This window comes from Dermacentor albipictus, chromosome 7, assembly GCF_038994185.2.
Source record: "Dermacentor albipictus isolate Rhodes 1998 colony chromosome 7, USDA_Dalb.pri_finalv2, whole genome shotgun sequence".
Lineage (NCBI taxonomy): Eukaryota > Metazoa > Arthropoda > Arachnida > Ixodida > Ixodidae > Dermacentor > Dermacentor albipictus.
The window spans coordinates 41,551,102-41,569,957 of record NC_091827.1 but is presented as its reverse complement, the minus strand read 5'-3'; the positions used below and the strand labels follow the sequence as shown (position 1 = coordinate 41,569,957).

Here is an 18,856-nt window from a genome sequence, read left to right as displayed (position 1 = left end):
ACGTGAATTAAGTTCACTCCCTGGAACCTAGGTCCCTCTATGCTGTCCTGACTAAACCCTGTACCGAGATCTGTATTACTTCATGTACGTCTTATGTGCCTAGATTATACAAAGGCCTGTGAGAGAAAATAGAATACACAAGCTGAAGGCTACGTCAGCTTCTGCTGCTGTAGGCAAACACATCAGACAAGTCGCCCTATACAGCACAAGAGCCTCAATAAGAATAGTATTTATCTTAGCAACTTTATACATAGCTAAATCTAGTGGGAACAGCTGAACTAAAACAACAAAGAAAGAAGAAAGACGGACAAGGACGTCACTGTTTCATCCTTCGTGCATTTGATTAGACTACAATGCTAACTTGGGATCATTCTGGTTTCCAAACTCGAAGAATAAAAATCAGAAGTTACTTGTCGAACAAACTTTTGTCGTCCACCATCAAAGACCGATCCTCTCAAATAGTGAAGCGCAAACACCTGAAGAAAATTCTTGGAACTCCTTCGAAACTACCCAAAACAGGATGTGAGATTTTTGTAACGAAAATCAAAAGTCTTCTTGGCGCATACTTATATATTATATATACTCGTATGCAAACTCTGGTTGTAGCCGTAAGACGTTCATGAACGTTCAGGTCCTGTCCTGGCAAGACCGTCTGAAACTTACCTGGAAGTTTCATCTCGAACTCTTATCCCTATCTTGCTAAACAACGTGATAACATAGGCTTTTGTGCATAGCATAACGCTGTAGTTCAAAGACCCTCCATACCAGTTTAATGCCAGTAGCCATGGCATAAATGTAATAGTAATGAAATACTTCGCAGGCACCACGAAAGCGTTTTAGAAAATGCCTCCGAATTGAGCAACAGAACTCATATCGCTGGGTGAGTGCTTGCGTAAAGCGAATGTCTGTATAAAGAAGTTTCAGTTTAGTGACGAAGCAAGTTATCACCCGACAAAGGTTTGCGAATAGCGATGCTAAGGGTGCTCCGCTTCAGTGCTTTGTGGCGTGCTTCGCTCCACAGGCGCCAAATTACTTCGCTCGCATGTCTTGTGAAGCATGCAGCCGCTTCACTAGGGAGGAATGGGAGGGTGTGCTTTGGACCGATTACGACCATGTTTCCTTTTTTTTGAGCATATTTCTGTTTCTGTTTTACCCAAAACTTCCTACATTAAACCAATAAAAAGTCTTACAGAAACAAAAGATCCTTAAGCGGACAAAAAAACTCGAAGGCTAGTGTAGGACGTTTTCTATTTCGCTTGTTTTCCTACGTCCACCTCATTTTCATTGTTTACTTCATACGTTATTGTTGTTTACATTTCAATAGACGCCTCCTTGTACTGTGATAGGCGCTCGTTTTTCATTAAAATGCGAATTAAATCTGTTTTACTAAGGACTACGTCGATCTGTTCGAAACAGTTTCAAGCGAAGCATACAGAAAGAAAAAGCACCTAACATGAAATCTACGTTGCCACCTTATTTCGTTCCTTGTATAAAAAACGGTATGCATGGTAAAAAAAAAAAAGATTTGGGGAAGAAGAAACATCCACTTCGTAGTTAACATTCTTTCACCAAACACGAGAAAAACAGGACCTTAAGCCCAATAGTATTTCGAGAACACTGCACGCAATAGAACATGGTCCCTGCTTTTCGAGTGATTTTTCCCTCTTTATTTCTGATAACGACAACGGCGTTCTGTAGGTCAGAAAAATATATTCTAGGCCCTTACCTTTGAACGCTAGTCTTGTACAGCTGAACTTTTTACCTTTTTAACTTTTTCTTCTAATGTAATTGTGAATGAAGAAATAACGAGAAAAAAAAACGATGGAACGTCGTCATTTCAACGGCTCGTGACGGTGGCTTTTTAATTGCTAAAGCGAACACAAGAACTGATTAGAGCAAAGCAGCATGAAGACCGAATTGGGCTGTTCCTTATTTGATGGGGCATTAGTGTGGGACATTAGTGTGGTATTCGGCACGAATTCTCAGCATCATTTGCTCAAATATTTTATAACAACACTAGTAGTATGCTAGACGCACATTAACATTTAATGTGGCAGATTCGGTTCTTTCTTTTATTCCGAAGCATTATTCAACTCATCAAGGCACGTTCTACTAGATAGGTAGATACTTGCATCACCACGATTCGGGTCTTTTAAAGGAAAATCCAATTAAAGTGTTTAATGGTGTTACCACACCTGTCTCCCAGCTTAGCAGCTGGAGGCTCTAACATATAGTTCACACTGTCGCGCATACACCTGGCATGCCAAACCCAACAAGCTCCGTGAGCCGTTTGGTGCATGAGTCACGTACCAGTTTTTTTTTAGTTTGTTCCTCGTGGTAGCTAGAGCGGTGATACGCTTTGTCAGGCAGAAATTCCTCCTTGACTATGAGCCCACATTCGTCAGTCCTTTCTTAGTAGCACCTAACCACACGTAGATGTGTGATGCTGTATTTTCTTTATGATCTACCCAGGTCCAGCTTGTTTTAACTTATTTAATAAGTCAGGAGCGGCTAAATTAAGTCCAAGATATCGAAGCAGTTTTAACGTTTTTTTTCAAAAAGTGTGTTTTGTATTATATTCTCCATTTTATTACTATCAGCATTTCTCGGGAATTTAACGCTCTTGTCCGTTTGTTCATTTTTATCTCGCTTCTGTCAAACAGTGACTCATGTTCTGTACCAGCTTGGGCCGCTAAGACATCGCCGCCCGATCTCCTGCAGAGCAAACAACACAGTCCACATAATATAGACCCGAATAGGCAACTTCTTGCTGGACGCCGTCCGGCATGGTAGGCACCTTGAATCACTACGTATGAACCAATTGATATGTGTCCAAACAGTAAACCTGAGCACTTCGCACCTGTTATTAGTACATGGGTCACTTCTTCACCAAACGCCAGAATAGACGCGCCAAGGTGAAAGATGGGGCCATCTGTCATTCTAAATTCTTCAAAGGCTTTTGATTACGTTGCTCATCAGCGATTACTACTGAAACTCGCAGACATTAACGTACACCTCACCGCTGTAGCCTAGATTTGGTATTCCCTCTCATCTAGAGTACAATGCACGCGTCCTAACAACATTAGTTTTTCTCCTACCCAAGTATCACTTTGTGTTCCGCAGAGTAACGTTCTTGTTCCTCTACTTTTCGCAACCTACATTAGTGGTTTACTTAGTTTTGTCTTAAAGCATCAGCCATCTTGCCGATGTCTGTGCTATATTTCGCATTATATCATCTGCCCACTGCAAGGGTATTCTTCTAGCTGATCTTAACGCAGTCAATAACAGTTGTTGAACGTGGGTAATTTCTCCTAATGTTTCTAAACGGAAATTATTATCATTTTCAGGGTGTAATCACAGAATCTTAACATCCTATCAACGTTATCAACATCAACGCACATGACATACATACGCGCGAATGCTTCGAGACCATTAGGGTACGTAAAACGCAAGGTTATAATCTTACTAAAGAAATTCGTAAACTAGCTCGTCTAACAATTGTTCGACCTCAGCTTTATCACGCCGCATTGATCTGGTCTCCCCATCAAAAACAGTCAATCGAAAAGCTTGAATCTATTCAGAATCTATTCGCGTTTTATTTCACGTTGTTATGACTATTACAAAAGCAAAACTCAAACTCGACCTCTCACTACAGCCCTTGCATGGTCATAGTGATATAGCCCGGCTATCATTATTTCATAAATAGGTCCATAGCACAGCGCCATCAGTTTTGCCTCTTGAAACTCCTCATTACAAGTCACAATGGTTGTAAAATCAGTTGAATGCCATGCACATCTACGCAAAGATTAATTCATTTACCTACTCCGCTCTTCAAAGATCCATTCTTCTTTGTAACGATCTTCCTAACGCCATCGCTTATGAGAGTGACGAAGAAAATTTTCGGCCTCTTCGAACGCATTTCTCAAACTCTAAATAAGCTAACTTGCTATTTTTCCTTGCCTTTCCCGTTATTAATAGGCTACTACCCCTTAAATACCGTTTTGTTATAGCCAAATACTTCACGCTCGCTCTGTAATTGTATTGGTTATATTTTACATTGTGAAAATTTCTTGTTCAATGGCCTCTCACGTTCAAAAGTATTCGGTTTGTCCATTGTACAATTTGAAAACCACATTCCTCTATGTTAGCTCAATTCTTAGAATGTATGTTACGTATATCTATTTATGGTAAATATTGTATATTATAATCCTTGAGTGTAGTTTCCCCCCCCTTACAAAATGCCTTTAGGGGCCTGTAATGTATCTTCAAATAAAAAGTAAAATAAAAATAACAGTACTACTTACAGCTCAAACTAACACGGCATCATCACATTAGTCTTACGCCAGCATCAGCTAACCGCTTACTAGGCTTCTTCAAGTGCAACGTTAAACATACTCCAGTTAACTTACGTAGACTAGCGTAAATCATACTTGCAGAGCCCATAATTGAATACACTTTATTCATTTGGGATCCTACCCAAATATATCTTGTTTAAGACATCTAATTACTACAAAAGCACGAGGTCTGCTTCATTTATTCAGATTATTGTCAATGTGCTAGCATTTCGCCACTAAAAAATCGTTCTCAGCTTGACGACTTATAATATGTATGCGAAATCGTTCGGCTTTCACTGCTTCACAAACTATAACAACACCCGTATTTTAACCAGATTATTTACACAACAGCTCAGAAGCACAAGGACGACCAAAAAAAAAACTGACGGGATACAGCGCTTAACAGGATATTCGAACCACCCACAGCCATGTTTTCCTGCCCATATATTTCTTCTAGGATAAAATTCAGAACTGGTGATTTATCACTCTACGGTAATTTCTCCATTCGCCGAATAATACTTGAAAGAAATAACCTGCCATTACACATAGCTACTGAAAAATATTTTTAATCTTTCCAAGAGCTCCTACGCGCGGAAATAGTTTAAATTCTCATTATGTACACCTTCACCAGTTGACATATTTAGTAGTGTGTAAATTACTTGTTTACAGTCACGCTTAAGCAACCATCTAAATTGCGAGCAAGACCGCGTTTGTACCCCATTTTCTGTATTTATTTTTGTAGTGTTATGTCATTATTACATAATAATTGTCTCCGATGAGCCCCGTATAGCTATTTTTACATGCCAGTTTCTAGTTTGTTTTTATTATCTTGCAGCTCTGCGTCTTTGCCCCTCTTTGTTTACCGTAACTTGTCAATCTGTTTCATTTGTGGATTGCGTATTATCACGTAATCTTGTGCATCCTTGTAGCTTCGTGTAATATCGTTCACCTCACTTTCTCTTTATTTTCGGCCACTCGACCACTTCCCTATGTAATACCTCTTAGAGGGCTCAAAAACAGGTCTAGCCTTAAATGTGATAAAGCAACAGCGCCTCATCCGCAACAAACACCTCGTCTTTCCTGTCCAGGTTTCCGTTTTCCGCAACGCTTCTGCGCTCCCCTTTCCAAAAATCATGTCAAATCAATTAGCCCAACAGGTTACTATTCTATACGCCTCCGTGTCGAGCGCAGCCACTTGATGTATAGCCATAGCAGCGAAGTTTCAGCCACGATAGTAGTGGGTGCGGGTTCCTATATAGCTTCAATTGCGTAGCAGTGATTACAAAAAGAAGTATTGCGTCGAGGTATTATTTGACATTGGCGTCGGCAGCAAGATCTCGGATTCGTGTGGAAGTTGATTTGCTCCTATGGTATAGTGATTGAAAGATGCCATGGCGATATGGCATCGGGATACAATAATAACGATGGTCATAACGTGTAAATGATATGATCGCCCATTGCGTACACCCATCATAAAAATATTTCTAATCACACTAACCTCACTAATCGTCACCAAAGGGTGGATGCGGTGTAAATTATTAGCCATATAGAATCTGTGCTACATATAGAGAACTTCACATACGCGATTTCAAATGCTCTTTTAAAGCCCGTAATCTTTCGTGGATTCACCGGAACGAGTCAACACGCGAATTACTTTATTTCGAGAAAATTTAGAATATTTCAGAATTTGTGGACGTTGGTGTAGTGCTCGCTTCTGTATTTTTTATGCATTTTGGTACTTCTCTCAGCACAACGTACATAGTCGGCAGACCTATAATAAAGTTAGTAAAAGGCACCACGTGAAATTGAACAGCGTACAAACTAGGCACAAATAAATGTTTATAAACACCCCTGCAAGCTGACTATCACATAAAGCAATATTTGAAGACTCCGTACTAGGTACCTGTGCAAATCTAACAGCCACAACATAAAGCAGGAGCTCATCTAAAGCACTTCAATGCTCGATCATTTCACACACTTTACAACACTTTACATGAGAAGAATCTGTTCGTTAAAACCCATGCACTATCTACAAGTGCCAACGGAAACGATATACAGCAACCGCCGATGTGTGTTTATGTTCGTTCTATTTGCCGATATAGGTCGCCTAATGCATCGCCATCGCCTCGAGAACCATCCATTCCGACACGCATAACAAGCTGTCTACTGTTGCATTAGTGCTCAGGTGTCTCGACCGATCTAGTGATGAAAGAAGGGCCGGGATTGGGGCATCTCATTTCTCGTGCGCAGTGGCCGGCAATTCTTGTACTCTATGTCTTCTCGCTGCCTTACTTAGAGACAACCCCGGCAATGTTATATCCATGTGGGGCACGACAACGAACGCTGCTGTCATCCTGCAGAACGCGATCGCTTCCGTTGCCATCTCTCTGTCATACGATATAACAGCGATCGATCTGCGGTAATCGGGTGTCTTGTATATATACAGTATACTGACCTTCACATCCAATGGAACCGAACAACTGTTTCGGAGCAGGACATGCCGGGACAGACGGTGAATCTGGAAAGGAGAAACCCGGGTTGGTCTTTTTGTTTCCAGAATCTGATATCAACGCCGCTTTTTCTTTGTAGGCAGAGTTTTTGTGCGTCATGGAATGAATGGAAACGTGCAGCAGTGTCATGTTTTAGTGCACATTCCCTCAATCACTAAGCTCACTGATGCAACACGACCTCATGAGATGTGAGTCCTTCCTGCTTTTAAAAGTATCTTGTGCTTCCCTGGCTTTCTATTTGTTTTGGTGGTGTCACTTTTCAAGCTTGATCGCATGCCTAAATAAAGCCTCATTCCGATAGAGTGGATGTGCAGTGAGTACTCGGCCGCGAGAATAACCACTTCAACCACTCAACGAGAAGACCCACCTCTTTTTTGAGGTAGAGCTCGCAAATTACAAACAAATTCTTACATTTTATGGACGTTTTGTTTTCCAGGTTTTTGCTTTTCTCACACTTTATCGAAAAAGAGAAGTCAACTTCAGGATGTTGCGTATCACGAGGATATGTTAGTGCCTTGGTAACCGTCGACCGGTTAACGTATACACGTATCGTCACGTCGAGCACAGAAAGTGTTTGTTATAGTTCGGGTATTCACACTGTTACCCTATAATGTTGAGTACAAACATGCCATCGCTGTATACCAGCCATTTGTCCGTCGCAGTGAGACATTTGGGTACTCTTGAACATCGATGTTGAACATTTCGAGAAGTATGGGCAGTTGTGTATTGCAGCGACGTTGTGGACACATCATGACATGCGTTTTGCCAAAAATTGACGTTCTAATAAACAGCACCACTTTCACGTTTCAAAGACGTAAATGTCATTTTATTCTACAATTTATTCCTTATTCAATTTATTTGCCAAATTTATTCCTTATTCTATTATTTGCCAAAAATTGACGTTCTAATAAACAGCACCACTTTCACGTTTCAAAGACGTAAATGTCATTTTATCCTACAATTTATTCCTTTATTCTACAATTTTTCTTTGTAGAAATGGAACTACATAGCGTTGTTGCTCCTAGCTGCGCAATAGTACCGAGTGTTCCAAGAAGTGCGTTCGAGGCTCTTTAAAAATCAGGAATATGAGTTAAGCAATTAATTTTATCTCTGTCGCTTTTAAGGCAAAGTCAAACATTTGAAAATGATCAAAAGTAGTGACTAGACAAGTAAATATTCAAAACAGACCTATTCAACTCCTTACCGGAAAATCCAGGCAATTTATCCCAACGGAAGACTTCAGGCGCACCATCCGAGGAGCTCACAAGTTTTTTTTAGGAATGCAAGAAGTTGATGCTGGTGATGTTCATGGGTTCATGAACTGCGGCCAATTCTACGCAGGAAAAGGGGAAATAAAGAGTTGAGGAGTGCTACTGTGGTACGCATAAAAGATGACCATGAATGATTTGATTGGCTGTGTCTCACAGGTGGACGATGCGTCGTGCGCGCATCTTTTATCATGCCGCGATTTCAGGGGCTTCATTGTTGCCGGCGGTGAGGCGCAAGCAACACGTCATTCGTGACCTTCTGCAATGGCCGTCATAGTTTCGCTTTTTCACTATGCAGTTTCGCCTTTCTGTGTGAAATTTCTCAATTTCACTACGCTAGAAACATTTGGCAGCGTGAACTTTTCACGTTTATCGTAACTCTCACAGGCCCCTCCGAAGGCGCGTTTCAAGCCTTCCGTCAAGAATAATCACACAATTCTTATAGCAAAAACATTATTCAGTGTAATTTGCTGGTTAGTTTCCTCATTTATTGCATACAGTGATTTTCAAACCTATGTCCTTGGGATAAAGCAATCCAGAAGAAAAATAATTATCTCATCATTCCTACGTTTAAGGAATCTTAAAGCACTTGGTGAGACACATGGTGTTATACGCTTTACAAATGAGGTACTAAGGAAAGCCAACATTTTTTTTTTTTTGAAAACTGAGTAACCAATGTACTGCGGCAGTAAGGAACGAGGAGGCGTAAATTTTCACGTTATCTAGGAAACTGTAAAGAATGCTCAATACTGCGCTAGGAGTGATAAAAAGGGGCAATGATAGCCGAAGCTTTATCCAGCCAGAAAGGTAGCAAAGTTGATCTATGGGAAAAAACGCGTCTCACATTCTAGTTCATGGAACGCCGAGGTGTTCACAACAAACACAAAGCGTTTGTACACAACACGTATGCCATGTTTCCAACACCTCGGCTCGTAATGGCACCCCATGGCGGTTGCAACGTCTGCGTTGCGCTTCTAATCTCGGAGGCCACGCGGAGCAGATGGAGCAACGTGACGCTGTCGTGTTTAGAGCTGCACTACAAAGACAAAATGATTTAAAGCATGAAATAGTTTTAGCTCCCGTTGTCCGCGACCTTCAAGTCACCTTGAGACAAAAGCAAGAGCCACCGTTGTCACATGGGAAGAGGACTTTTTACCCGTAGGGAAACCGAGACCAGGAGCTTTCGCGTATTTAAGAAACCAGCATCATTCGCTACGTTGACCGCAGCGCTCTCCCTCTACCTGGGTTGACTGGGTGGGGGGCTTTGGTTAGGGCCAATGGTCCATCCAGGACAAAGGGACTGCTGCAGATCAGCACGACCTGAGCTGCACTCCCCACAAAAACAGCCATGTCAGTCTTACCGGGACACGAGCCCCACAGACCCTAGAGTTGTCCTAACACAAAGAATGTCAGGGCAGACAACCATGCAGGCCATCAGAGCCATCCGCGGTTTAGCGCTACCACACGAGGGTGCGCCACGACTGGTTCTGGCTCTGCGTTCTATTAAGGCTAACAAAAACGCGTGGATCGACTGCCGCATACGGTCAAGTTGGGCGACCTTAGTCGCATGCATCATAACTTAATAAGGGGCATTCCATAGGACTCGTCAGATTTCGTGGTAGAGCGAGCCCACACTTCGAGACACATCTCGCATAAGCAATGCCGTCCCCGGGTGAAATGGACAAAACTATTTTTTTGTGCTTTCGAAAGCACTTTGTGAAGGCCTGGCGACCGTCACGCGAAACATGCATGACAGCGTGGTGCTCAAACTTGGTAGACGCACTCGACAAGAAGTAGCACGAACTGTTTGACCACCGGCTTAGGCAAAGGGTGCAAAAAACGAAGAGTCTGGAGAAAAACACCTGAAAGGCTAGAAAGACTATCTATCAGTTACTTGACACACGGAAACCTATGACCAAAGCTGCACGCTGCACTTATATATAAACATACATGTGATTTAGTACCCGTAAGTAAAACGGCGCTCAGTCCAAGATATTTTGTACGTCGGCGCCAGCACGCAATCCGGGATCCCTTTTGTCACGGGTCTGTTATTTCGAAACACACACTGTGCGTAATGGTATGTACAACAAATATAATGTATGAGGCAGATGAGAACTATAAACGGATTGAAAAATTGGTATGGCGAGACGCGCACTATAATTTTAGCTTGCACAGAAATACTTAGTGAGCGATCATTTTAGTTTTTCCCATGAGGGTGCAAGAGAGTGCTTCAGAGGTTGAAGCAAATAATGTCTAAACAATGAAGGACTATCGTGTGTTGCTATGAGCAGAAACGTTTTCAGTTATTATAGATCACTTCTAGGAATGCCCAGAGGGAAAAGCTTTAAAGATGGCATCTCTTCAGTGAGCAGAGTATTTTTCTCTCTCTCGTGATATGGCACTAGCGAAAACAACAAACAAGAAACTATGCCGGGAAATCTTTCGAGATAGTTTGTTCTGGAACATCTTAGCAATGGAAATCTTTTTGATGGGATAACAATATCAGTCGATGCGTGGAAGAGACATAGAGACGTTATTTCCGAGTTAATGTTCGTAATTATTTTCTCGGCATCATTCTTAGAAAGAATACAGCGGGCGTGCCCACCAAAAGATCTGTGCTGTAATTAAAAAGCACGCAGGTAAGATCCAGTTGGCACGGTAGGGCTAGCTAAATGCCGCAGTGTTCTTTTGCGTGCCTCACTCTTGTTCTTCCTTCCTATTCTCCTGTCGGTTGAGAAATCCAGAGTTTCGGATGTCTCGTCTCCGAAGCTTTCTTTTGTTCTAGATGTATACAAACAGAATACAACCAACGAGAGAGCCGAGTCTTGAGCTTATTTATACGTCTCGCGTGATCTTCTGATGCCCTGGATCCCTGCCAGCACACTAGACGAGATCCCACGTTCTCACAACTTTGTTATAGTCTGTTGCGATGACACTTTCGTTACAAACTTTCATGCCTGGCTCATTTCTGGTCGTCTGGAGCTCCCGTAGGTTTTCGTTGTGCCTTGCTGAAAGGTACTCTCCTTTTCGCAACATCCCATTCGTGCACTTTCTAGTGATAGGTGTCTTCCTCACGCACGAGTTTTAGAGGTCTTTTGTTTTCACTGCGTTGCAATGTTGGTCTTCCCCATAAAAACTTATTTTGTCTGATTGTGTTTCTAGTCCAAGAAGAGCTTGGTTTCCACCCCTGTTCCAGAGGGAAGAGGCTGTTAGACACACTTTGGTGATACAATAGTAGGTGTTGCATCATCTAGGACATCTCATAATTCTCGTGATAGCTATTGGGTCTTTTTTTTTACATAAGAGCACTTCTCGTAATAAGAGACTTTCGCGGCAGAGCTCTAACTTTTAAGGCTAGTATCCTCGATCATGTTTTGCAATGTGTATGTTGAGCGCCACTGCGCAAAAGTTGCAGTAATTTCCGAATGCAGCTTGTTTGACTTCAGCTCAACATCATGTCTTCATGCAACACGTTCTCCGAAGAGGAATTGAGAAAATCTGGTCCATATTTGCGCCTCGTTATTATGATCAGTGAGACTTCATAGGTTTCGAGCAATGTTCAGCAAATTTACATTTACTGTGTTTGAATGCATAGGTGATGCTCCCTACGGAACAGAAAAAGAAATGGCTAAGTTTTGAGAAGCCACGAAACTATACAGATCAGCATTTGTCTTATTGCTGTAGTATAAATTACTCATCGTTATTTCTAGCGCACATTATTTGGCAATATGAACAAAGGTACAGAAGTTTGAGAATATCTTACTTAAAGCTCACACAAGACTGTACAAGACTGTGCTTCAATGGCCTGATTTGGCAATACCCGTAGGAATTTGTTGCGTTCCGGAAGAACAGGCAATCAAAGTGGTTGGACGCATTTACTAGTCAGCACTAGAGGTAAGCAAAAGAGGTTACAGAATTTATGTGAAAGAAATGAGGGAAGAGGTTGATAGAACTGCTGTCGCTATAAGTACAGGTAACTGTGTATACATATATATATATATATATATATATATATATATATATATATATATATATAATATGACATGAAACTAAGGCACCACTGGTCACCGCAGCACCAAGCGATTATTTTGATTAGCTGATATAAGACAAAACAAAGAGCTGAAACCGACATTGTTCTGGCCCAATTTTGACTCCCTGAGTTTCTTTGCAGGTACCTAAATCGAACTATACGAGTGATCTTGCACTCCGGCCTCGTAGGAATTTATTTATTTATTTATTTATTGATCTCCTCAAAGGCCGCTTGTTGAGACATTACATGATAAAGCGGGTAGTTAATGGCAAACAAAGATACTACGAGTTACAACGGGATATTTTCGATGAGCTGCTTGAATGCAAGTGGGCCGATGATAGTGGCAACTTCGGTGGGCAGGCCATTCCACTCTCGTGTTGCGCGCAGAAAAGAATGGCACCACAGCGTCCGGGATTAGGCCAGTGACTTTGAGATGAGCGAAGCAACAACATAGCCAGTGAGTTACCATGGCGGGAATTTCATTGCCTAATGCAATGCTATGTTTTGAATCAATAAAGAAATGCATTTCGCTCTGCCTCTAGGGACGCGAACGCTACACCCGAATTCATGCAGCAGTGTAGATGTGGCGAGAGGTAAATAACTTTACATGAAAGCATATTTAGCGCCAGCAAACAAGGACGGAAGGGAGACGACACCACAATGCGCTAACTTCAACAACTTGATTTTCTAGGAAATGCACCTATATAACCGTGTTTATCTTTGTGCTTCGCACAAAGATAATGACGTGCGAGAGATTATTGAGGCTCAGGCTATCTGGCGGAATAGTGGCACGTGTGTTAGTGCCCCTTCATTTGACTTGTTAGATAAGGAGATCGCTTTCTTGGATGGGCAAGATTTGGATAAGGTGGCGCATCTTTCATAGGTTTTATATAGGTGTATTACCTGAAAATCAAGCTGTTGAAGTAAGCGCATTGTGGTGTCGTCTCCCTTCCGTCCTTGTTTGTTGGCGCTAAATATGCTTTCAGTTTACCAACACGCCGAACGAATGGCAATGCTGAAATTTTGCATGTTGACAAAAACTTCGTCACCTTGAATATATCAACCACTGAATCAGACTGAGCTTAACAATTACCTGCTTAGCTGTTATCCTGGCATTGGCAGCGTTTCCTCTTCCGAATATTCCCCCCTGATTCAACCACAACTTCGCATGCTACAGTTTACCTTCCACCACGAAAACTCTCAGCGCCACTGGCTGGTAGACTTACCCGCATAACGGCTCTGCATGATGAAATCAGCGGTAGAGTACAGTAGATATGCCCTCTTCACCAACATTTCTTCAGCAGCACTGACGAGCCCCGTCCCGATTCTTTCTTTGAGCCAAGTGCTCGCAGGAATGCTGCTACTACGTTCATTACATCTTTTGATGTGGATCGTGGCGCCGGGATTCTAGGATAACACTGCAGTTTAATTCATGGTGACGCAACGCTATTCTCGCAAAACAAAAAAAAGAAGCGCGCAAGAACCTTCGGAGAGCGTTTCTCAAAGTCGAGTCAAAGCTTCCCGGTAGAACCACTCGGATATGCTGCGCTCTGGGACACTTGTGTGTCAACGCTATTTTATAAAGCTGAAAGGCGGGTAGGTGCTGTCACGCACGGGAAAGCCGGAGTGAAGTAGGCAGGCAACGTAGAACCTCACTGTACCATATAATCGATAGACGCTGAGGTAATGATTTTTTTTTTGAATCTAGGGGCATGCCATCGAATATATGCTGTCGCCAGGGTTTTGTGAAACGTCTTCTGCGTAACAGTGCAGTTGTTTTGCAGATCCGGCGTCCACGTGCCCGTGCTGTAGTACAAAGCTACGTGTTCGACCGAGTAAAAACGCGTGTTGGGTGTGCAGAGTGCCAGTTCGATGTCATATTTTGCGGCGCAAAGGCGGCTGCCGACAGCCTGGGCGGCGTGCATAATACATGTTGCAATTTGGGGGTAATCGTTTTATTCGGTTTCCCTGTCGGTGACTCGGCACAAGAAACAAATATATTGAACCAAGATATTTTACTTCCGCTAGTCTGCTTAGAATGTAGTATCTTCCCAAGACGCACCAAAACTTTACCTGGTTAGAGTAATGCAAAATTGTACCCTGAACTATCAGGGGAATAACACCTTTTCTTTTACTAAGTATTGTAGACTTACTGCCGCTATTGTTTATGAAAGGAGAAGTATGTGAGATTAGCAAGAACACGCCTTATTCATTTGCTGAGTGACTGCTTTAAGGTGCGTTGAAATTTTTTTTCTTTTATTTGTAGTGTACACCCAACACAATCCCCTTACTGCAACAAGAACTTATAGAAATCTGAGGCGGTGAAAACATCGAAACTACACGCTGGTGCCAGACGTCAGCACTACCAGCAGAATGTCAGGTAGGTGTCGTTGAAATGCTTGGCGTGTAGAAAAAAATTCGAGCTGCTGCTGGGTCGCAACGGAAGCCAGACTGTGCTAACAAGCTGCCCCGAGGCAGATGCTGCCTGGCCACGAAAGGCGCTGTCACCACTGGCACAAGAGAAGAAAGTTCGCCGCCTCCATTGTGGGAAGTCACTAAATTGACGGCCTCACTTGACGGCCTCTGGAGCTTTCAGAAACGAAGGGCTGGGCTGTGCTGGTATCTTGTGTTAGAAGGGGCAAGGAAACCGTTGCGGCATGACACGGAAAAGCACATTGTAAGTTGAAACGAGCAAGTTTTGTATGACCGTGGCATATATTTGTACAAAAGAGCAATTAGGATGATACGCTAAAGGCTTCGCAATGATGTTCTGTGGCAATTCAGAATGGCCAAATCAATTAACGAATTTTTTCACAGTTTCATTACGGACAATGTAGCATACGATGGGCTTAGTGCCGTACTGGCTGCACTTTTTGATTATTTTTTTCTGCCTGCTCCTAATGTCACGTTTCTGCTCCAAATAAAAAGCACGTATTTGTGTCGCATTACGCAATGTGTATTTTACAGGTCGCCTGTTTTTTTTTTTCATATCTGTTTGCTAGCAGCAGGTGTGCCTAGTTTATGAAGGCAATAAGCATAAAAGTGTGCTCAGACTAGATGTTTTGCAACAGCAAGCCTGGGCCCAATTTGTTACTGCGGTTCTACTGATTGCTGCGCTTCTAAATTTGAGGGCGAGGCATAGGAGGAGGCTGGTATGCCAGTATGAAATATAGCGTGGCTTTCAACAGCCACCAATTTCCAGGCTGACAACAAAATTACAACCTACATACAACGAAAGAAACACTTTCGGTAGAACCGCTAATGGTTTTCCTGTGGAGAATGAATGGCCCACTAGAAGCCAGACAAACCACAAGACCCGAGCACGGTGCCATGAGAAAAGTACGAGCTTCGGAGCGCGACGATTAGAAATACTTTGGGGAAAGCTGCGAGGTAGAGGCACTTTGCGGTCGACTTTTAAACGGTGTCCCTGCTCATTTTTCTCTCACGTTTGTTCGAGTGGCTTCTTGCTCTTTTGTCTCATGTGTATTGTCGAGTACCGCGTAAATTGTCTCGCATTTTCAACCTATCCTTCTTTTTTTCACATATATATCAGTGGAGGTCCGTTCGTCTTTCACTGTTCTCTAACTGGGATGGCCCGTTTTTTTTTTCTTTATTTCTTCCTTAGACTGATTCTCGTTCTCGGAAAAGCACTTGTTCTCTATTGACAAATGTTTCGCTGTGGTATCTGGCACAAGACTTTAGAGTTAGAACACGTATTGGGGCAGAAAGAAAAACATTGTGTAAAACAGTCCTGCCATTGTCGATGCTCGTAGCGTTTCATGCAGTATCGTTGTCACATCTGTGTCTGGGTCTCCTTGTACGGTATGCTCATTCAACCACAAAAACAAATACTGGAGACGGGCACTGCTGCAAACATGACTCTCTGTCCAATTAGGACGGAGTGTCTTTAATTTAATATACGCTTGCGTACGTCAGAAGCTCTGCGCACTGCACAGATAAAATAATGATTCCAGGCTATAAGAACAAGAATCGCGGGAATTCACCTTTCTTTTGCAACTGTACAAGAAACATATGTGGCTCATTGTACTTGCAATGTCCCAACAGATATATCTGTGCAATATCCAAGTTTGGTTCAATATATTTACCTTAATGCAAGATATAAAACAGGAAAATCGCAGCTCTACACTAAAGAACAAATGCTAGCGCGGACTGTGAATGTGTCGTCATTTTATATGCGTTTATTTACTGCACGTTTGCGCGGTTGGCGCAGAGAATTTTCCAAGAGTCCTTTTTGAGAAAGTTGCAGAAAAACTTTTTTTCAAAAGCTTCTGTTCATCCCGTTGTGCCTGGAATATTTTTTTGTTCCTTCTTGTTACAAGGGTAGTTCAATGGTGCGTTATAAGTCCCCGAGCCCCAGGATTCTCCCCGATTGAGCTTGGATCCTTTTGCATTATCTCCAACATCGGCCCACATGATTATTTGTTCTTGTCAGCATATCTATCACTATTTTTTCCAGATCCTTGCCATAGCCAGGTTCGCTGTAAAAACTGGCGAAGCAGAGTTATGAAGACCGAAAATTTGAACATCTTTGCCTTGCTGAACAGTTTCAAAGCTGTCGCCATCTCAGAATAGTAGGTAGAAAACACAGGTGATCGCGCACAAATAATTCCTTCAGCAATGTGCTCTCCACAACTGCCCCCTCATTCGTTCTGAAGCGCCTCTCGGCACACTAAACAGGCCCACAAAAGTGACATATTTTTCACAGTTTAGTGCTTTTATTTACGCTTTGTTTACATTTAGGCATATATTAACTGGGACTCCAAGCGAAAGCTTTTGTTTTGTCTGTACTGCACTTACACATGGCAACTTACATTCAGGAGCCGTGTGCCGGAATCCGTGTTTACCGGAATAGCGGACACGCTAGACGTCTCCATTATCTCTGAAGGCTCTCCCTTTGTAGCAAACTTCCACCGACAACAACCGCACATGACGTCACTGCACTAACCCTTTAAAACTAACATGCCGAGGAAGACGAGGCCGCCTTTGACGAAGATATGTCCTCCGATCGAAACGTTGGCCAGTCTTTTTGAGGCACCTTATCCCTGTTTATAAACTTTATACCACAGTGTGCTATTCCATCTGTCAGCCCCTTTCTTGACTTCAGACTTCAGCAATGTAATTCGATTCGACCACTGCCTGCTACAGATGCTGTTATCACTGATGTGTAAGGTAAATTTTTCTTTTGGGGCGCGAATTCACTCAATAAACGGTTCAACGTTTTTCTCTCTTTTCTGCAAAGTTCTTTCACCTATTCACCGCTATTACGCGTGGAAAACATAACCATAATTACGCAACAGGTCATGAAGGGATGCAGCACGAACAGAAACAACGCTGTCTTGATGCGAAAGCATCAAAAATGGCTCACTGAGCGTAAGAAACCGGCGTCTACAGCAGCGAAAGGGCATCTAGATTCCCACTGCTTGTGACGACATCGCACATTCACGCCTCGATGGATCAGATCGGGCTGAAGAACACACCTGCTGTAGCGCTGGCGCGCCAGGTGTTGCATCAGGAAGGGGGCAACACCGCGACGCCTCGTCACCCTCACTCTCGGAAGCCTGCGTTATCCGCACCTTCTTTGTCCGCGCAAACTCGCGCCCGCGTTCTAACTTCGCTTCGGCAATCGCTCTAAAAAGAAATGTATGTATAACAAAACAGAATACATTCGAAAGGAAACACGTTGGCCGTGGTGAGTTTCGAACCTACGCTCAGAAGCCGAGTGTCTTCCCCGCAAGGCTAAACCAAGATATCAGGTGTGCGCACTGTGCTGTATGACATCATGATAGTTGGACGGAAATATCCATCGCCAAGCCTGGTGTTACAAAAGCGGTGTCGTCAAAATCACCGCGGCTTACGCGAGAGCGTCCCGATTAGATTCTATCGCAGCCGGGCAAGACAGCATGACGTCACGGATCGAAGCGCACCGGCCCTGCGTTATCTAGTACGCCATGGAGAAAAAAAGATAAATTGTGGGGTTTTACGTGCCAAAACCGCTTTCTGATTATGAGGCGCGCCGTAGTGGAGGGTTCCGGAAATTGCGACCACCTGGGGTTCTTTAACGTGCACCTAAATCTAAGTACACGGGTGTTTTCGCATTTAGCCCCCATCGAAGTGCGGCCGCCGTGGCCGGGATTTGATCCCGCAACCTCGTGCTCAGCAGCCTAACTCCATAGCCAGTGAGCAACCACGGCGGGTGCATTGGAGAAGCGTCTCAACGCGTTCGCTCGAAGTTCATAACTCGAATGACCGCTCAGCGGCGTGCTATAGGACATTGATGTTTTCGCATTCACAACTAGTAAGAAGTGCCTAGGTGTCCTCAGATTTCTTTTTTTTGCTACTGTAACGAAGGTATGGAGTATTACTTAAGATATAGATTGTTCTCCAACTGCGCGTGAGCGCTGTATCTTTGGTTAACCACCATGAAAAATATGAAGGCTATTATTTCCAGTTTGTGGTCGACAGGTACTTCGAACTCAAACCTAAGACATCACAAGGGTAGCTTGTTTCTTCATGTCCCTTAGCAAATCAATACCAGAGAACGCTATAAAAACCGACTAGGAAAGCAGAGAAGAAGTAAAGAATAAGTTTAAGAGGGTCTTGGAACCCTCCCCCCCCACCCCCTCAGACTCGGCCAAAAACACAGTCCACGTTTAGGAGAAGCTGCTGGGAACAACCCAGCCAAACTTTGCTGTC

At 43.0% G+C, this 18,856-nt stretch overlaps 1 protein-coding gene across 1 annotated transcript in view; it reads right to left on the bottom strand.

Moving 5' to 3' along the window:
* Positions 1-18,856, bottom strand: part of LOC135920980 (uncharacterized) — a 377,473-nt gene that overhangs the window by 71,801 nt on the left and 286,816 nt on the right. The window contains exon 4 of the mRNA XM_070521926.1: positions 6,790-6,852. Coding sequence (XP_070378027.1) covers positions 6,790-6,852 — 63 coding nt within the window. The remainder of the gene's footprint in view (positions 1-6,789; positions 6,853-18,856) is intronic.